The 21,995-nt window shown below is 42.9% G+C and overlaps 1 protein-coding gene across 3 annotated transcripts in view; it reads right to left on the bottom strand.

Moving 5' to 3' along the window:
* The window catches only part of RAB11FIP4 (RAB11 family interacting protein 4), a 91,848-nt gene that overhangs the window by 60,557 nt on the left and 9,296 nt on the right, over positions 1 to 21,995 (bottom strand). For all 3 annotated transcript variants that reach the window (XM_021288423.2, XM_065034911.1, XM_065034912.1), the window contains exon 2: positions 5,114 to 5,201. In XM_021288423.2, coding sequence (XP_021144098.2) covers positions 5,114 to 5,201 — 88 coding nt within the window. The remainder of the gene's footprint in view (positions 1 to 5,113; positions 5,202 to 21,995) is intronic.

Below are 21,995 nucleotides of genomic sequence, written 5' to 3'. Positions count from 1 at the left end.
TCATGCAATTTTCACAGGCAATTAAACAATTTTAATACTATAGGAAATCAAATGTGGTTACCTAATTGAATGTAGTTGATTCCTGGCATTTCTCCTTACAGCAATAACTTTTTACTTTATCTACCCTTGGATCTTTAATGGTGTATTAGACTCATTTACAGTTTCAGGCTGTATTTAGTAAAATTTAGTTGAGCCTTAGAAAACTCTGAAGTACTTTTAAGAGTAACCAACTTCAGGTCATTAAACAGATATAGTGTAATTTATAACAGGAGATCTCAACTCTTCACCTTTATGTAACAGCCCTTCTCCTTAGCTCTGCTCCTGTAGTAAGTTACTCCTGAAAGAATGGACAGATTCATCAAACCATCTTCAGTCATGGAGCACGGTAAAGTCTGAGATCTATAGCTATGAGCTATACATCTGTGCTCGGGCTAGATCCAGCTATAGCTCCTGCACCAGTGCAGCTGTTCTGGCCTTTGGTAGTCGTATATACTACAAATACTGGTGTCAGGCAAATAAACTCCTTCTACACAACTGCAACATGTCCATCGCCTATTCCTTACCGAATCTCCAGGGCAAAGCAGGTACAACACTGTTCCCAGCTATGGGATGGCAACTTAGATTTGAAAGTCATTTATAAGAGATGGACAAAACTCAGCACTGGTTTGCTAAGACTTATGTTTGTCTGGAGCATCTAAATGAAACTATAAAGGCAAACAGAAAATCTCCAGTGAAACAGGTGGCCAGAAATATTCTGTTTTGGAAAACAAATAATAAAATTTCGTACAACATTATTTTCATATTCTTTCACAATCCAGATAACGTGTCACAATCTGAGATACCAGAACAGCCAACATCCCTTTTTGAGCATTTCTTTAGAGCTTTGGGCAAATCTGTATTATTGGAATTTTCATCAAATTTGCTAGAAACTCATGGAGAAACATGTCTACCTTTTAACTGTTATGTGCTCACATAAAACTGCTTCTAGAAGCTTTCCAGGCAACTGCAGTAATTAGATGCCTAAAGATCCAGGGAAGCAGAGAGATGGATTTTTGAAGGCATATAATGGTCTGTGTTACTATTTTGAGGATTCAAAGGTTGCTATTGCTGCAGGTGGGGAAGCGTATAAATTCACAACTGTGCTTCTTCCACATGGTTAATGACTATGAAGGAGCTCCAAGAACTCTCCATTTCCAAGTATCGTAACAAAGCATAACTTAAATGTCCTTAAAACTTCTACAAGATGAGGAAAAGCCTCTCTTGCTCCAGGAGAAAAACAGGCTGTACGATTTCATCTGAAAAAATAGTGATTCTGCTATAGCACAAAGATTCATTATGCAGAAATGCTCTGTGCTAAGGTGGCTCAGTCTCTAACATTATGAAAGCCATTACTCTCAAACTGATACACAGCAGTGCTGTTTTCATGCTTAAAATAAGCTATAAACTTGGAATACTTTTGCCTTTACCTTTTAATTCTGCACTGATTTGTATTTGTCCTGTACCCTCTCATCTCTGGGAGCTCCAACACCAAGGTCAGTAGGGGGAGCTCACCTTTTACTTGTCAGGGCTTGGGGTTTTAAGTAGAGCATCAAAGCAGAGAGACTACTGGAAAGACAACACAAATCTTAAAATAGAAGGAACAGTTCAGACCTAATTAGACCCTGCCAAATGTACCAAGATCCTGGTCCTGCAAAGACATCTGGCTGTGGAACCCACCACCCCGCACTGCACATCAGAAATAACAGTTCCACTGAAGCCTTTAAGTATTACAAGTGGCAGAAAATATTTACTGGATCAGTACAATAAATTCAGTACAGCGAAACCAGTCATTGACTGCACTGAGCAAACAGTAATGGATCTCACACTGACCCTGCTGAAATCAATGGGAATTCAGCCTTTGAGTGATGCTCAGGCTGCTCTCAAAGTCTCTAAGCGGTGCCACTTCTTAGCACTGGCTTTGACACAGCTGCTACGTAAGAGGGTACAGGTGTTATTTCATGACAACTGCTCTCCAGATTGATGCAGTTATTAGAAATAAAGCCATGCAGTGAGCAGATAGGGAGGGCAGCTTCAGCAGGAGTAAAAGCTTCATATTCTGGCATTCCAATGAAACTGTTGCAAAGCTTTAAGTTTGATGGCAAGCCTGTCCCTGGCTCTGGCAGAGCCTAATTGCATGGGGAAAGCAGCCTAGACAACAAGGGCTCAGCACAGATGCTGAGCCAAAGTCCTTTAATCCACGAAGGATCAGTAGAAAGAAGCAAAGCTTCCCATAAATAGAAAGCACCCTGATTGTCCAGTATTCCATCCCAGGGACACAGTGGGAATGAGTTTCTCCCCTCGAGCACAGATACCTCCACTTGAAAAAGTCCTCTTCATCACTTCCAAAGGTCCCTGTTGTTAGTGAGACTCCTCAGCACATCCTTCCCCACAGTTCCTCCTACACAGCAGCTGAAGATTAATTGCCTTTTCCACCTGATAGTCCCAGCAGCTGCTCTAAGGTACATGACTCATATGTCATGAGGTTTACCCAGCTCAGAGGCACTAAGGAGGAGCCAAGGCTTGATGTCCACTTGTGAGGGAACACAACACTTTTCATTTGTACCAGCCAAGTGTGAACAATGCCCTGGTTTATGGAGATTCTAGATCCACAGTTTGGGGTTTCTCCTTGAAGCCAGAGCTGCTACCAACCAGTTACAAAGCAGATGTTGAACACTCCAATGTTTGGGATTTTTTCAGGTTCCAACATTTAGTTTTTTGCAAAGATCCGCACCTGGATCTGAAATGCCTAAATCAACATCATCAGAGGTCAATTCTTTACCACTGTTGTTCCAGATGCTTCAAACCTCATGCTTCAACTGAACTACCAAAAACCCCCACAACACTATTATTACCTCTGTGCAGCAAAAAATTTCTTCAGCATTCTGTAAAGGCAACCATCTATGAGACAAATGAATCTGAAGTCCTACAAATAAGAAATATGGCAAGGCATTATTACAGTAAAGCTTGAATTTAAACATTTGGCTTCCAGTGCTAAGAATAACATGGCTTCATACTCCATTACTGAAGAAAAACACTGGTATAATAAGATTTCATTTTGCTCTATTAATCTGATTGCCCCAAGCAACTGCAATAGGCTGAGATGTTAAAGAATCATATTTATAATCTCTTGCTGCCACGACAAATTGCTTTTTGTTCACTAACAAGCATGCTGTTTCCCATGGGATGTGGCTGCACTGAAAAGTGAGAGGTAACAACACAGTGGCGGCTTTCCATTCCAAAAGGTAGACATATCCTGTCTGAATTTTAAGATGACCAATTTTATTTGTAAGAAAAATATGGCTGGTAGGTAAAGACCAATAAAACTTCCATGCTGTGAGGTGAGCAATAGAACCAGCTTTCCTAAAGAGCTGCTGTGAAAGTATGAATAACAATGTCTTATCAGAAATAGATACAACTGCTCCTGTGATTATACACGCTTGGCACTGACACTGTCTAAGTGTTGACAACGCTAATGATGTGCTGAGAGAGCTCTAGGTGATGCTGCAGAATTGGATGATTTCCTTGTTCACATATACAAACTAATATCCACCAAGCATAAGATTTGGACCCCATCCGTAATATGTTCCACATAAGGGCTTTAAGCTACTCTTAAACTTGGAGTACAAGGTATTCCAGAGAGTTTGATTCAGTCACATCTTTGCAGGACTAGACCTTAGGATATGAATACATGAATCAGTTCACACAAGGTGAGCAAGGATGAAAACTCCCAAGGTGTCATCACTCACCAATAACTGTCAATATGCCCACACTGTCCCTCACAGTAACAGAATGTAGCTGCCCACTCCTTCACCAAGGAGTGAACAAGATTATTACAGCAGAGGTGTTCTTCTGGGTCACATCTTTCCCTTCCTGACCATATTTTGTGCATTTGTGCACATCTGTAGACTCTGAATTACCAGATGATTTCCAGAGCTTGTGTTTTATTTAACCTAGAACCCAGTTTGCTACAGCATTTCCTGGACAAGGAAAAACTCTAATATAGATTTTTATATGCTAACATATTAACATTTCTTCTGGGTTTTCTAGTGCCTTCTCTTCAAACACATCAGTGTTACCTTGGAAGGTTTCTTGATGAACATGGACTGAGAGCAGATTCTCACTGTAATTTTACATAATTATACACTGTCCTTGGCTGCCATAAACTTTAATTAAAATTGCTGTGGTGTTACATTCTTGCATCATTATGGCTCTGTAATAATCTCATCATAGCAGACTCTTCAGAGGCTTCTCCTGGAATTCCAATATGATCGCTGTGACATTCACCCCGTCCCTGAAGTGAAGCCTCTGGGCTGTGACAGTACTCTGGCACTTTACTAAGGACATACTACGTGTCCAGAAAAGAACAGGCTGGATTATGTTGCTATACGAAGCCAGAAAACTAATCACCAGCAAAACAGCTGAAGTACCTCTTCACTGCTTTGCTGTCCTTTGGCTGAGCTCTGAAGCATTAGAATGTCTCTCTCTTCTGCCAAGAACTGTGCTCTCTTGCGAAGGAGATGGTTTGATCCGCCTGGTCTCTATCTTCAGGGCTGGCATGGCCAACCTGTAATTAACCCTTCATTCCAATACATGTCCCCAAGTAATTTGAAAACATGTATTAACTATACCTTGTGGATACCTCACGAGGAGTAGAATAGTCTTATATTTCCTAGCAGAGAAACTAAAGCCCAAGGGCTCTCTAACTTCCTTAGGTAAATCAAGGGTAGGAACAGATGAGAACCTGGAAGTATCATACTTTGGCACTGCCTGCTAACCACAAAGCTATTCATTATTCTGCTACATTTCTCTTTAAACCACATCACGTTTGTTCAGAAAAAACAACAGTAAACCAATACACAAGCACCTGTGCATGCAGGAATTCTAGCACTGCTTACAACTGATACATGAGATGCACAAAAAGGAAAAATATAGTGGCTCTGTTCCCAGAGTTGCCTGATTGTCCCCAGGAATAACCACAGTCAAGAGAGAGGATGTCTTTCATCATTATGTTTTCTACAACCAGAGAAACACTAGTGGAACTGAAGTGGATTATTTTTAAGAAAAATGCACATACCTTTGATAGCAAAAACTCCATGACAGAAGTCCTTAAAATTGATTCTTCCCAAATCATTTGGGTCCAAGTATTTTGCCAGTTTTTCCACCTAAAAAAAAAAAGATCATAAAATATGTGTTGAGCTTAGCGCTTCATCTGTTGCTCAGCTAGCCGATATGTTCTACAGAAAACCCCAAGTGGAAAAATACCTGTAAAGATCACTTGAACCAGCCAACAAATTGTTCTGCAAGGAGAAATCATGTTTTTTAGTTGGATTATCTGGTGCTAAGTAAGACATGTGCTCTGAGCAAAACACTTGTGCAGCTGGGACACATTAATACTCTCCTGCGTGGGTCTCAAGAGCTTAATAAGAGGTGAATCTGCAACCTAGCCTTTCATCTTAGAGCAGGGTGCTAAAAGGACCTCCTTCCCTAGAAGCCCTTGCTGAGTGTGCAGCTCATAGGAACTTAAAACCTTAGTGATCTCCATCCCTCTCATCAAAAGTTACTGGGAAAGGAGAGATAAAGATGTGCACAACCAGAGATGCCTCATTCCCTGAAGAATCCAGACTATAGGACAGAAAACTCAGTGGGCACTTGGGATCAAATGAAACTTCCTCACCACAGCAGAGAATACAAGTTTTGTATAGGGAAATAGAAAAAAAAAGATTCATGCAATGAGAGAGAACGGTTCTGTTCAGCATACTCTGCAAACAAGAAATGTACTTATTGCTTATAATCTCAGCTTCAGTTTAGCCTTTCTGATCACTACTCACCATAAAATGAGATTACACTGAATTTAAACACAGCCACCAAATTGGCATTTGCCCCAAAGAAGGTCTGGCAGATTTTTCATGAGGGTTTTGAGGAAGAGGGAGAAAAGCAGTCTAGACGGTACAGGCTGTTGTGTGATGTGCTGTCTAGAATAAAGAAATAGAGAAACAAGTAACTGAAGAAGAAGGAGAGAGGCAGAACAGTCTGGGGAGGTGGGCACAGGGCTGGGACACCCCAGCTCTGACTGTTCTCCTCTCTGTAGATAAATAGGCTGTGTGACATTGTATAATAAGTCTCTGCATGTCCCTGTGCGTGTTGTGCCCAGCAGGCTCCTCGCTGAGGCACAGGCTGCTGCTGAGATCACCATCCACTGCAGCACAACCCTGACCCGGACCTGGGCCCCCAGACACCCTGGAGTATAAACCGGGGGAGCGCAGGAGGCCAGGACAGCAGACATGTAGGATGTGAACGGTCCTGGAGTCTGCAACGTGAGCTCAGATGTGTCAGTGTGAGCAGCAACAAAAGCCCAGCTGGAAAGATATGCAGCAAATGAATCCACATGACCCAGTTTCTCTTCTCATGCTCACAAAACCCTAGCAGTTTCTTAAAGCCTTGCAGATAATGCACTGATGTGCGCGCATGACACTTCTTCCTTCAGATGCTCTCAGTGCTTATAAATTCTCTCTGTGCCCATAAATGTCATGATCAGCCAAAGGCCTCATTTACGAACAAGCAAATCTGGATGATGAGAAAATGAACATTTTTTCATTCACATGCAACACAGCAACAAAATCTAACCAGACACCAGTGTGCCAGGTTACACCACCAACCTGTAACTCTCTCTGACTAATGGCAAGCTCCTATCATGGCCATGTCAGCAAATACTATTTCAGGTGCTCGCAGGGTTGCTTTAGAGAATCCTATTTCCTATAGGTCTCTTGCTAAGAGGCAACAAATTATGGTTTAGGTTTGAATGCACAGATTCCTGGAGCCAGCTGGGAAGCCTCTACGCTGCTTAATATTGTGCTATAACACAGCAGTGTCACTGGAGGTTCTCGGTGAATGGGGCACATTAAGTTTATTTCTCAAAGCTGATCCAATGATTGCAGTCTGCCAGTTGCTCACCCATATACAATATACATTTTAAATCAAATTAAATAAGATGTTGTATGCCTGAAAGTACATATAATAGAAGAACAGAGAATGCGTTCACATTTAGGTCTAAGCAATGTCTTAACAGTAAATGAAATTATCACCTGAGCAAAGTGCTTCTGTCTCCAGTTTTCCCTAAATTTAATTTTCCAGCTTTACAATTAGATTTTATTATGCAAGTAACTGACATCAGTGCAGGAGATGACGAAGAATTTACCGAACAGCCTGATGGAATTTATGCTACTAGTACTCACATCTTGAGCCAGCGCTAATCAACACAGCTCCCAGAACAGGTCAGGGGCTACAAGGATTTTAATCAACTAGAACTACATCTAGGTGGATACTTGCATAGAGTTTGTGCATTAATATACATACATGTATTGTGCATAAATCCCTGCATATTTGCACAGCCTGTAATGCACTTGATCATGTGTTTTTACTAATAGCTTTCTGGGACAAGTCAAGAAGCTCTTCCTAGTTAATTCCAGACTGAAGTCATTACTTAACATTAAGCTCAATTTGTGGAATGGGCAACTCAGCCCCTTTTTGCAGCCGTGGAACGCGCAGGATGCGCCTGGATGGGCACATCAGGCTCCTGAGATGCTGATCCCATTGCAAGGGACATGGCTGCAAAACCAACTGCTGCCACAATTCAGTGCTGAAATGCCCATGCGATTGTTTTAATACCTACAGGCAGCACAAGGAACACACCATGGTCTCCAGCACTTAACATCATAAGCCATCATGATGAGCTAGAGACTGTTTTGGGCTGGGGACCAATGCTTTTCTCTGCATTGCTGCCCAGGGGAGTCCCACACCATGTGAGACAGCACAAACAAGGTCTAGATTGCAAACTAGTTCTTCATTGCAGGAAGAGGACAAGAACAGAAAAAATGAGCTGCAGGCTCAATAATCTAGCTGGTTCTTTTGGCAGCTGCAAGGTTCTCTCCAGTGAACCCTCAGTAGACATCCAATAGTCTCAGAGAGAAGACATCCATCGTTTTTGCTTTGGGAAACAATCAGAGAAAACCAAACCCTCTGTCCCTATTGTTTAACTTGCTTGGATGAATGGGCAATTATCCTTTCAATGCAAAAATGTTTCTCCACTGTAATCACAGGTCACTTCAGCCAAAGCATTTGCCTCCTCTCTCCCAGTAATGCTGACTGTGCTGCAGAGACGTCTGCCCCCTGCTGCTATCTGACACATTAGAGTCCACGAGGAACACGATAAGGAGTCTCTACAATGAAAATAAAGGGGCAAAGTTCAGTGTGAAGACACAATTTTGAAATCAAAACTGACCAAGGCGGAGATGCATGCTAATGAGGAGGAATTAGCAGTACAAAGCAGTGGACAATAAAGTGAGGCAGAATATTCTTCCACGGGAGACCCCCTTGTTCAAAATACAAGTTCTGGATGCAACACAGAGGTGAAAGGCTGAGGCTTTGTGGCTCAGGCTTAGCTCAGGAACCAGGAGGGGCTGGATTCTCAGCTTTAAGGCTATGAAGCCCCTCAGGACTCCTGGCCACCTCTTATACTGATGCTGCCAGAACAGCTAGGTATTTTTTTCCAGCAAAGATTTTCTGACTGGAACTGAATCCTGTTTCCACTTCCAGGCAAGAAGAAACTCAGACTTCTACTGACTGCACTTAATTTTCTTCAAAAACTGACCAGCACAGAAGAGATTTTGTTAACACAATTTGTGAGATCTAGATGTAATTGAGTTCTGAGGGACCCCACACTGGCTCCATCCACTGAAATCTTACAGCAGGATCCAAGTAACAGCCAGAAGATGCCATTTGAAATAAACAATTCATCTCAGCAGTTCGCCTTCATACCGCAGAAGTCTGTGAGCACGTCTCACGCTGAAGTGCAGGCAGGGAACACCTCGGAGCTGTGAGGATGGCAAGACAAGGACCTGCAGGAAAGGTCAGGCTGTGCTGCGACAGTGACATTTGGGCAGGATCTCCTGAAGCAGAAGCATTTATGAAAAATTTCAAAAAAAGCAAAAAGAGATTAAATATGTAAATGCTGCAGGGTGGAATTAGAAAGTCTCCCACATGATTTATACAGAGAGCAGCAAAATTGCACTCACCCTGATTTTAGCAGACTGGCTTTTTCCACACCTGGGGAAGGGGTGTAAATTTACACCTTCACGGTGTGAAATGCAGTGGCAGGACTTGTGCCAGCTGAGCCGTGCCAGGCGCCGCGGCCACCACGTGCCGAGAGCCACCAGTGGCTCTTTAACCAGCCCCCAGGCTCAGGCCCTTTTAGAATCCCTGTGGCCCAGATGTCAGAGCTCTCCAGGCAGCGTCCTCTTCAGTAAGTCACCCTCACTGTGCCTGAACAAAACCTTTCATGACCAGAGAGAACCACAAATAAACCCTGAAACAGGGTGCATGTGAATACTGCTGAATGTGACCACACCCAAAAAAGAATCATTGCCTGGAATTAAGATGTTTTCAGAACTTTCTCAGAGTACATATCCCAGAGAGACTGTTCACAGCTACGGAAACTACTTTTCCCCATCCTATCTGCAAGCTGGAGACCACCAAACCCCTGGTGATTTTCTCCTCTGCTATCTACACCTTTGGATGCATCAATTGCTTATACAGACAATACCACTAGAACAGTATTTCCCATTTATTTTGTCCCTCCTATAATCTAATGTAGCACCTGACAATGAGCAAGCACCAGAATCATAAGATCAACATCCCTCTACAGACTTCCCCACCATCCCTGATCCCATAGGTGAGAACCTCTCATTTAAAGTTACTAAAACAAGCTGATTTGAACAGGATTCCACTTCCCTTGTTGCAAAACAAGATATATGGCTGGGCCCACCAATCTTACAACAGTCTACAGGGAATCCCACACAGTCTGGAATACCATGGGAACAGAGGGAAAGGCTAAAAATATGCCAGAGCCATCTGTTTGCTCTACAGAGATTTGTGTTGCTCTGGAAAACAAAGGGTTAATACGTTGAACTGTTTTCCTAAAACCACTGATTCACTCATTTGCTAAAATAAGCAAGGCTGCATTAACACCTTCTCCTCCACTTCTACCACAACCCAAAGCAAGGCTGCCTGGAAAACAAGGCTGTTAGCAAAAGCTGTGACAAGCTCAAATGAAGCATAGCCCATTATCGTCTCATTCGTCAGCGTAAGTCAAATATAGCATAAAATAGTCAGATCTCAAGAGATGTAGGCAATTGGTCACACGGGTGCACCATGCTTTGCCTTTAAACAACGAGGAGGAAAATGTTTGGGTAACATCAGGCTTATCTACAAGTGATGCAACGTGGATTCATTTACAGAAAAAAATATTCTTCCTCTCCGCAGCTTGCAGTGTGTGTGTGATCATTCTCGTCAGGACACAAAAGGAACTTACACAGAATAATGGTTTTCACAGCTTCCAGTTGTGAGACATCAGCCAAATGAGATCTACTCCAGGGAATAATTATAATTTTTTGAAGTAAAACTGGGGAGAGAGGTGGGACACACAGCGCCAGCTCATCAGCCAACACTTTCTCAGCGCCTTCCTTGCTGACACATCTGCAGTCACATTTTAATTGAGGTGTTATCATATGTAAAGAACAAACAGAATACCAAAGAGCAGCAGGAAGAGGCTGGAGAGGGTGGGGAGAGCAGAGTGAGTCTGAACCATGGTAGGTCACCGCACGCAGCTCAGGCATCCCCTGTACCACGGAAAACACACAGTGCCCAAAGCCAAACAGAAGCTGCAGAAAATACACCAAACCAGACCCTAAAGCCAGGGCCACTGCTCCATGTGTGCTCAAGGCTTGTGCTGACACCCAGGCAGTGACTCCAGACCGTGTGGCTTATGCAAAATCTGAACAAGACACTGTGCCAGCCCTGTGATGGCATTCACTTTGTGTGTCTCTGATTCACAGGTCAAAACCACGGCCAAGTGCAACAGCAGACTGCTGAGACACAGTATCACCTGCTGCTGTTAGCAACATCCTCACAGGTTGGTTTTCCAGCCGCAGAGATATAAAGCATGTGTTACACTTAGTTACTTCTCTTGACTGTGTGCTTTCATTGTCACTTTCTCTCCTTAATGCATACAACTAACCAGTGTGCAATCATAATACAGCGCTGTGTTTCACACACATCTACTTCCAAAACCAATTTAGATGGTGGTCTGAGAGCCAGCCAGAGACCTGCCCGGGGCAGCACAATTTGGGCATCCTCTGCTCTCTCAGTCTGGTCTCCTGAAATGAATTTTGAAGCCAGCTGTTAAAAGGGAATGTATTTGGCTTTTGGTATGCTCCCAGACACAGAGGATGAAATGTAGGTCTTGAGATCTGACCTCAAATGCAAACGCCTGAGCAGCAGTCCTGAAATTAAACCTAATGAAAGAAATTTCACGGCAAATTAATGCTTTGACACAAATCCTGGGAGGAACAAGTACTGGCTGAATCTAGCACAGGGAGACACACATTAGTTAAGATGACAAACATCAGGCAGAAAGGTATGATTAACAGAACAATCTTCCACTTAGTTGAAGAGAAAGATGCTTAACCTTTTAGAAAAGTGTGGCTGAGAGATAACGTCCTTTCACTAAGAAACAGAGGAGGAAATGTGCAGTAAGTATCACTCTACGGGGGATAATTACATGAGGCTGACAGGTCTGAACAGCAGCTGACTCCTCTGACGTCAAGACAGGACCGCGGTGGCAGAGCAAAGTCAGGATGGCTAATGCTGAGAGAGGGGAACAACGAACCCCAAAGAGCAAAGCTACCAGGGGCTGAGGGAAGGAGGGAGTCCTTGCTGCATCAGCTCATACAAGCAGGCAGATTCCTGACCATAGCGCTCACAGAGCGTTAATCTGCTCTAATTCCCCTGTGGCTCGTGGCAACTGGCAGCTCCAGGCCCAGATGCCCCCTCCATGTCATGAGAGATTCCCCTCATACAGGAATGCACCATTCAAACTGCAAAGGAGGAAATTTCCACTGTATAAAAATCCCACATAGAAATCCACATTGCTGTTTAATCTGCCCTGGGAAGGACATTAGAAGGAATGATAATTAGCCACCATTTTTGTGTAGAAAGGGATAGATTAAATACGCCTGTGTGCATAGAAAATGCATGCTCTATCCAGCCCTAGAAGCTGTACAAGGGTGCTTCATGTCACAGTATTTCCTGTGCTCTGCATCCTCATTAGCTGTTACAGTGTGGTCAATATTAGTACTTCTTAATGGTTAGAAGGCTGAATGGAAGCAAGATTCAAAGCCTAACACAAAGAGAAACAAAATAAAAGCGCACAACTATGATGAGATTTTACTTTTTGTTTTAGAAGTGCGCCAAATTCAACTGTTATCAATTAGTATTGGTATTGTGAGAAGCTCAGTGAGGGACTGGACCCAGTATTCTCAGCTCTCTGTACACACTATTGAAAAGATAACATCTAATGCAAAGGTAATTTTCTCTTCTGGCATGTGATTTTACCTTCTCATCCAGAAACAGATGGACTGTAAAAAGTGCTGGGCCCAGGGACTAAGCAGGAATGGCAGACTTTGAAACAGAGATCTGGCTACTGGAAAAATCCTGTTGTCCTGAGCAGAAATATGAGTTGGACTGTGGCGTCACTGCCTATGGAATCAAGGTGTTTGTGTGCACGTGTGTCCCTGTCGATGTGCACCAGGTACACATACAGTAAAACATTATTTCTAAACTAGAAGTCAGAGTAGACGCTTACACCCCCTTCTTGGCCTTTCAGTTCACAAGCTCTTCTTCACTTCAGTTGCCAGTTTAAACACCCTGGACAATTTGACGTCAAATCATTAAAATCTGACATCACCCCAGATAGGGCTAACAAGGGGAAGGAAGTAGATAGGCAGGGGAAAGAGCTCCCTTAGTGCCATGCTGAACGTGACCTTGAACAAAGCCAGAAGCAATGGACCTGAATCAGGAATTACCTGTACTATATTATACAACAAAAGTCATGCTAGAAGAACTTAAAAATAAAGTGGCCATAAAATCTATAAATCACCAAAACTACAGGGAGGTATTTAACTCTGAAAAGTGCTTTTGCAATAAATTTCTAAACCCTGGCAAACAACACTTAGCCCTTTATTTGAGAGATGCTGGAAGGCATCATTATGATGAGGGACTCGTCTCATACCAGGACTTTAACCTTCTTCGGACAGATATCACTTTCCAGTGGTTGCCATCATTCAGGTAGGGTCCAGCAGTCAGGACTCCCTATACCACTCAACATACTCCACCTTCATTGGTATAGAATAAATCTCTTTACAGCCAGGTTTGTCAAAGCCTCAATAGGCAGGACCAGCACAAAAGTGAAGTGCTGAGAATTACAAAAAGGCATCTGTTTTGAACCTGATAGCTGTGTGGTTTTGCCCAGTGCACTCCTGGTTTTGGACTGTCCGCCATCCTAGAGTCCAGAAATACTGGTGCAGATTGTTGTTCCAAACCTGCATACAAAGGGAACCTTTCCACACATCTCATGACACAGGAGCTCATTACCTCCGTTGTTTTGCAGACTTAGATGGGATGAGGAGCCATAGAACAGGACGTGATACTTCTTGCTGAGAGCTGATAAAACGTTTTTGCTCTTCACTGTAATAGGAATCCCTCTTTAAAGGGACCATGAGGAAAGCCTTGCAAATGGCCCTCAAAGTACAGCCACCAAACCAGAGCCTGCCCAATATAATTCTCTGTGCAAACACCTTTGGTCTCTGCTGAACCTTCCCTGCACACAGGGAGGCTCTGCATCTCTCTGGAACAGCATCAGCACAGCTCTTTCATGTAGTTTTCATGCAGCAGTGGGGTCAGGGGAACCATCAAGGCTCTGCAAAAAGGAATATTTTGTCAGTGAAAAAAAAAAAAAGGGCACAATCTATCCAGCCAGCAGTCAGAGAGCAATGAGCTGGCAAAGGAGACAATTTCACTGCTCCACGGTATTTTGTATCTTGATGATAAACTCTTGTGGCTAAATTGCTTCCGTCTCCCATCATGCATCTCACTGCTCCCTGTTTATTTACATTGCTGCACTGGTGAGAATTATGGAAAGCTGCAATAACTGAATTACTGCCACACTTGCAGATAATGACAGCAAGGCCTTTCAAAGGCTGCTGCCCTAGCACATGCTTTGTCTGGGATAAAAATGAACAAATATTAATAATTAAATGAAAGGAGGCTCTCAGAGCACAGGGTACATTGAATGGTGCACCACTGAATGGCAGCATCAGCACCAGCAAGAGGTCAATCTTCACACCAAAGAAACTGAGGTAATATTCGTGCAGAGGCAAGAAAGGTTATAAAGTAATGTTTGTGTTCTGGCCTTGACTGCCCTGCTGGGGGCACGATCGCAGACAGAACAATATTCCAGGACAATCATGGGTCCTGAGACACAGAGGCCAACAGCAGGATGGATGCACAGCAACACAAGCATAACCCCGCACAGGCCAGTTGTGGCACGGGGCCAAAGCTCAAAGAAATGAACAGGAACCTTTCCACTGACCTGAACACCTTCTGGTCAGCGTGCAGGATCAGCCTTGAGGGTAAGCCAATTAATAGCCAACACTTTCTCTCTTGGCCAAGCTTCTCACAAGCACCAGCATTCAGCAGGAGAACTGAGACTTACCAAGGGATTTGACAGAGATCAGCAGCTCTGTGGAGCTCTGCCAGAAGTTTTGCCATGTATCAGGAAGAAGCTGCAACCTCATTTTCTGGTGTCAGACTCCTGAAAAACTGCTTCTCTATTCACAATTTTCTGTTGCTTCTCTTGGCACTGGAAAAAACTTTCCCCATAACATGGGATACTCCATTTCTGGGACATTTCCTTCCTGCACTAGCTAAGTAAATCTTACATTCTTCTATACTTGACCTTTCAGAGTAAACTCTAGCCTTTCTTGTCTGGTTTTCAAGCATTTTCCTGTGCCTGTATTCTATGATCAATTACTCAGTTGACTCAAACAGGAAAGCCTACACTTGCTCCAAAAGACAATCGCTATGTGGGCTATTAATACCTTATGGGTCATATAATATAGATACAAATTTAGTGCTAATAGAGCATGTTGAATTAAAGCCTTGCAGACCAAAGCCTTATGAGCATCTCTGAACCAGGTGCAGGCAATAGTCTCTAAAGGTTTCTCATCCTGGCTATTCAAACCTAACACAGCACCTCTAAGATGTGGTCTGATGGTTCATTTTATGCTTGGATACACTACATATTGACAGCAAAGGGAATCTGTGGCAACCACAGCCAGATCCAAGTGGCAGGCCAGTGCCTCAGACAGACTAGACAATCTGTCACTCCCTGAATAAATGATCTGCTCAGAGAAGAATATAATATGATGCTATTCTCAGAAATGCATTCTCTTCCTGTTGTCCTTTCATGGTAGTTTAAGCTGTGTACACTGACTGCTCATCTGTGGAGGTTTGCAAACACAGCTGAGGCATTTAGTGCCCCAGGGTCTTCCTTTATCATTCAAAACCACAGCAACACCAACGACTTCTTTCAGAAGAGACAAGAAGCATCACTCAAGTCCATAATGCCAGGAAGCTGCCACTGGAGAGAAGGCAAGACTGAAGCATTAAGAGCAAAGGGATGGGAAATAAAAGTGGGAAGAGGAGAGGGATTTCTCTTCCTAAAAGACACAGTGACACAGTGCAGTCAGATCTCACTGGCACTGGCTCTGCCTCTGGCTGCATCAAGCTGCATCCATACAGCAGGGTGCTCCAAGCTTCTTCAGTCTGTGACACTGGAAAAATATCTCCAGAGAATAAGAGTTTTCTACACAATTCCTGATGTGTTTTTCTCTAGTCCCTGCTGAACTTAACAACAAACCTCTACCATTTACACAAACAGGCATTTTTTTCAGGATGCTGATCTTGTCCTCACTGAAGCAAAACTCTCAAAGTGCATATAAAATATCTAACAGCAAGGACGGAGAGAATCTACTGCTTGTCTGAAAGGCCATGGTTTAGGCTGAGTAGGGGCTGCTGGCCCTGCTCCAGCGTGAGTAGAACTGGTGTAGAAGGAATTCCGCCTGAATAAAGAGTTGCAGACCGAACTCCTAGGGAAAGCCAACTCAGATTGTTTGAGTACGTTAAAGGAGGTTAAATGTTAAGTAAATACTCAATTAAGGAAGGAAGGCAAGTAATTAGTAAGGCTAATTCTGTACTGAAGTGGTCTGGATGGTGCGCACATACAGTCATCCCAGCACCTCCTTCTATACAAAATAAGCCTCAATTCTTGAGAGTGCTGCTCAGCTTCCAGCAGAACTGGCTTAAATTACCAACTCTGCACAGTGTTTCATCATGGACAGGTCATTACTTTTCTCGCATGTCCACTCCCCAAACCCCCAGGACAGTGAAAATAAGTACACACCTATTAAGATGCTTAGACACTACAGCAATGAATCCAAATCTGTGTGCATATGTCGGTTTGTATACATTAAAGTACATACTTGTGCCAATTACAGCCCTCCAAGAACTTCTAAGAGGCCAAGCGGATACTTCTCTGTACCTAGATCTATTCTAAAAATAGGTCTTGTGTGAAGGAGTCTCATTAATGAAAAATAAAATGTTAGTCCACTTGAGGCACTGGAACAACGCTACAGTGGATAGCTGTCATATATCACGGCCATAGGAAAGGTTGCAGTGCCTCATGCAGTGTTACATAAAACCCATTAGAAACACCAAGCCTGGCTGGCTTGAACCAATTTGGCCTGTACGCTCATCTACTGCAACACAGTTCTCACAACCGACATGCAGAGGTGGAGTGATTCTAAAAATAACCAGTGCAGAGAATGAGAGAGAGATGAGGAAGAAAATGTTTCTCTGGCCCGGCAGACAAATTGGGCAGCAGCTCCCAACACCCAGGAACGCTTGGTTCCAGCCCTGCACTCCCTAAGGTCTCGGTGGCAGTTCGTTTGTGGAAACTTAACATGGCCTAAATACATACACAAGACATATAAGAAGGGAGTTTTTCAGTCTGAGGACAGGCTAGCGGCTTAAGGACAGCACAGGGCTCTTACTGGGCTGGAACCCACCCCCTGGGATGTGTCCTGGGAACAGAAAGGGGCAAATTCCTTCTCAGGCAGAGAAGCTCTCTGGAGCACTTTTTCCACAATGGCTGTTTGTACCTGCATCTCTAAGAAGCAAGATAAAGAGACCTGTAAATATTTAAAACAGATTTTATTAATCACCTCCTTGTTTCTTTTGTATAAATGCTACATAACTGCTTTGGGAATAGGGCTCCTGAGTTTTAGGCATAAACTGGTACAGCTCCTTTTACTCTAATAGAACCATTACAGGCCCTGTTCCAATCTCAGAGTGGCATCAACCAGAATTTCATGAAAGCGCAGTTACAGCACTGCTAGAGAAACGGAGAACAGAGTTAGACCCTTCAAGTGTCCTTCAATCTAAGGGATTAAAAATCCTAAACAGAATTTAGTCATCTAATAACATGCAAAGAGAAATTCTAAATTTTTCCAGGTGGTTTTCCACAAGGTCACTAAAGCCTCTGTTTTCTTTTGTTCATGTTCAGTATCTTCAAGAGCGTCAGAAGGCAGATAGGTTCTCCCTCTTGTCATTTCTTTTATGCCAATAAGAAACGGAATATGCAGCTTTGGGGATTTTCAGCAGTAGAGATCAAAGACAGTCAGACTGAGAGGAAACATCTTTTATTTTGTTTGAAAAGATCAGTGAAATCTTACCACAAGAACAAAGACACTGAAAAGATTTAAACAAGTGCTCAGTTTGCACTGAGTCCAGTTCAGGCAAAATTGTGAATCTTGCATACAGTCAGAACTGTACCTTCCTTCCCTGCCACAGGCACAGCTGCTCTTTCTGTACAGATGCGGACTTGAGCTAGGAGTAAGTTTTTGTTCTTCCTGAGCAAGAAACTAAAGCACAAGAAGACCTGGGTTTAAGCAGTTGGTAGAGCTTACAAATCACAGCAGTCATTGGTAAGAAAAAGTGAACACTGCAGAAAGATATCTGCAATAAACACAGTGGTCACATGTGTGTTCAGCCACTGCTGATCAGTCTTTTGCCTTTCCTACTGTGGAGAAATCTGCTGATTCCCCTCGAGACAATATTTCCACCCTTCTCTCTTCTGCATTCACTGCAACTCATCCATTAGCATTTCTGCTGAGTGCCCTTCAGCTGATTTGAAAGTGTCAGGACTGATTGTTTGCAGAGTCTGTCCCCTAATTTTAAAATCCAAGTCAATTTTAAACATATTGAACAGACACCAGGAAAGGTACCTTATTCTCTTCCATTGTAACCCAATGATTCTGAGGCTTACTAATTTTCTCTGCACCTATTTTTAGCTCTGTTCTAATCACCATGGCCCTTGGTAAAGGATGCTCTTCTAAAGACATGGCTGTTCCTCTTCCCTTGCTCTTCAAGGTACTTGTAGCAAGTAAGTCAGGCTCTGATCTGGCTGTCCTCTCTTAATCCCACAGAAGACAGAAACTTGATGAAGAGTTCCTACACTGGCTAGGAAACAGTTAAGGGCAGAAAGGTGTATGACAACAGTCACTGGAAAGATTGCTGCCCCTGCAAGGAAGACAGAACATAAATCCTGCCAAGGGCCTCAAAGTGGGCTATAGGTAGTAAAACAAAAAAAAAAAAAACCGACATAGGGATAGAAAATAGACAGGAAAGGAAACAAAACATGAAGGAAAAGATCAGCAACATATTTAACATGTGCTTTTCACTAAGTGTGTGAACAGTTGCCCAACACCAGTGAGATTGCTCAGTGCCTTAGGTCTCTGCCCTTAAAGTCTGCAAGACTTTACTACAAAAACAGTGCACGCCATCTGTACACTTGGGTGAGCCAGCAGAGAATTTCCTGCAGATGTTTTCCTTTTTCTCAGTTATTTGGATTAACCTGATTGCTCTTCACTGCAAAGAGCAGAGCTCTCGGGAAACCAGGAAGGATATATGAAACTCATCTTAGGTGTGATGTATTCAAGCACCTTTTCTGCACCTGGGTTATTTTAAAAGGTCAGATATAATTGCAAACACTAGACAGAGGGTACCTGTATCAAAAATCTCCTCTTACATATTTTATTTTGTGGCACATATATGTGAGCTTTTTCATCTCTGTCTGTGATTAAGGTGGATCTCGGAAATCCTTAATAAAGCTATAGAGCAGTTTATTTTTCCAAATATAAAGATTATTCTTTCACTTGAATGTATTTAACTTAAATATTTGAATGTTTTATGCCAAACAAGAGGAGTCAATGGTTGAGTCACAGTGGCTAGCACTGGGCTGTTGGCAGCTAGAGCCCACAGTTTAATCAGAAATCGCTGCCAAGGAACAGACAGTGTTTGTTTCCAGACCAAATAGGTTGTCAGAATATTTTGTGTTATCATTTAGTCTGACAGCATTATCTCAAAGTGTTGACTCAGACCTGCCTTGAAGATACACTTTGGAACATCTTGATCAGTGAGCTAATTTATCTCCCGGCCCCACTCTGCTATTCAGCATCTCACCTTGCAGGGACGCCGAGCGGTCCAGGCCCATCCAGCACAGCACAGCGCATGTGTTTCAAAGGAATAAAGACGCTCGCAGGGTGTTCCTCCCTATTCCCAGCTGCCCGACAGGACAGTTTTCTGAAACAGGCCACAAATAGTCGCACTGAAGTCAGGGTTCCCCAAGCATACAGCCAAAAACGCACTTAAGTGCCAGTTCAAAGTTGTGCAGGTTTAAATCCTCTGTCTGTTGTCACGAGCTGCGGGTTATCCATTTGCTGTTTCCTCGCCTTATTACCTTAGAGTTCTCTTGCAAAGAAGTAGCCTTTGGTTCATCAGGAATATTATACTATAGCTTGGAAAGACAGGCTTAATATTATCTTAGCATTCCTGACAGGTATCTAGTTGAGCCTTAAATATCTTAAAAACCTTACTCTCAGCAGCTTCTTCCACAGCTTAGCTATCCCTACAGATCATAAAACAGAATCAAGGAATAAATTAACCTCCTTTCTGGAAAAAAACCTGTAGCAGTGAATGGAAACGACAGATTTTCACTCTGCTTGTAGAATTTAATAATGAAATGTATTTTTGCCTTGGAACTCTGTAACGTTGTTAAAACCTTAGAAACATGTCAGTTTTTATATCTTTAGTGCTTTCAGATTAATTTCCAGAGAATCCTGTTAAAATGGATGCCCCCAGTCATATGGGACTTCTTGAAAGGAAAAAAATAAGGCCTAAGGTCAACAAATCACTGCATGTTACACATAAACCAGACACATTCCAGCTCAGCCTTGTCACCTCTTTGACTTTATCATCAGCTACAATTTAGTCTTGGCACACGCAGGGCAGTGAAACGCTGTACCAAGGAGAACTCTGCTGAGGTGCCGTATAGACCCTTTTTGATTAAAGATTTTCGCAGTGCTGCCAAATCCTATTTTCTTAAGCAGCTACATTGAACTCAGGTTTTCAAACTAATTCCACAGAGGGCTTTGGCAAGAAATCTCTACTGCAAGCAAAAATATCCAACTTTTCACAGCTGTGTTGTAGGTTATTCTTAATTTGGGTAACTTCGCACCAGCATCTTTATTTCCCTTCCCCACCACTCTTGTAGTTACTTCAAAAAGTAACAAATGAGGAATTATTACAGGATGCTGAGTCACTCAACAGAGCCCAGGAAAGTCTGATGCATTTCTCAACTGCTTCCCACATGAGCATGGGCTCCACTCTGCAAATCAATGTCATGACTGTCACTGATAGAGGTTTTTACCATGTCAAAGCTTGTATCTGATCATAAGAACCCAGGGGAGCTGTCATCTTTGACATGAGCTTAGTTGATAACTGTTTCACTAAATATTTCTTGTTACTGCACAGATTTCAGGATTTGGGTGATCAAAGCTCATCTCTTTTGCAAGAAAGCAGTGGACAGTTTCCCCAGAAACAACATGGCCTTATTGTTTATTATTTGCCCTGGGGTTGTGCCAATAGGTTCTACAGAACAGTCCATCCCAGATTGTACAAACGCAGAACACAGTTCCTCTCACCATGAAGAGCTCATAACCCAACTCATATACAAGACAACTATACCCAAGAGGAGAAAAAATCCTGAGTTTATTGAGTAGGGTGTGCTCAACAAGATATTTAAGAGAACCGAGTTTCAGGATTGCTAAGCATTTTACCCTAAAAGAAAAACGGGTTGTGGTGCTGCCTTCTCTGCCTACAGGGCTGAGGTGAGTAATTGCTCCTGAATTCTTCTGCAAGCCACTGAGATTTCAAATCCCCTTCTCTGACACCTGTGCAGCTCCATTTGATGTCTACTGATAGTGCCAAGAGGACAACATTTTCTCAGCATTAACACAGCATGATAAAACCTGTTTTCTAGAGCCACCAGTTAGTGTATCACACTGTTGCACTCCTATTAGCAACAGCAAGGAGGGGAGAAGAGAAGAGGGATCAGAGCAGCACTGCTACCTCCAACCCCGAGACACTCTTCTGTAACAGCGCTTGCTGAGTGAGAGCCAGGGCTGTAGGAATCCAAGCCTTCGGTTTAGATTTTCTACCATGTGGCAGACCCTGAATATTCATTACCTTTTAAAAGCCTTGAAAGTGTAAACTCATCCCACAACCAAGCAAGCTGATTTATTCACACAGCTGAGTCACACTCATTTACAGCCTGTGACCTAAATCTATTAATCCGGCATAAAAGAAAAAAAAAAAGTATTTTTTATTTTGGTAATATTGGTTGAAAAAGTGTGAATATTTTAAAATTACGTACAGCATTTTGCTCAAGCAGCGGCTGACACACAGCTCAGCACTGTACTAATCCTGCTCGCAAGAAGTGCTGCAGTTATTGCTTACGTTATCTGGCATGTAGCGACCCAGTTAAAGGAGGCTTCACAAAATCTTCATGGGAATCACATCAACTCTTTAATGAGACTCTCTGAAGTGCCAAGCATCAAATATCACAGAAACCTCACCTAAAGGGAACAATAACTCCCTCATTAATA

The sequence above is a fragment of the Columba livia genome, chromosome 18 (assembly GCF_036013475.1).
Source record: "Columba livia isolate bColLiv1 breed racing homer chromosome 18, bColLiv1.pat.W.v2, whole genome shotgun sequence".
In the NCBI taxonomy this organism is placed as follows: Eukaryota; Metazoa; Chordata; class Aves; order Columbiformes; family Columbidae; genus Columba; species Columba livia.
This window is presented reverse-complemented; position numbering and strand designations above follow the sequence as displayed.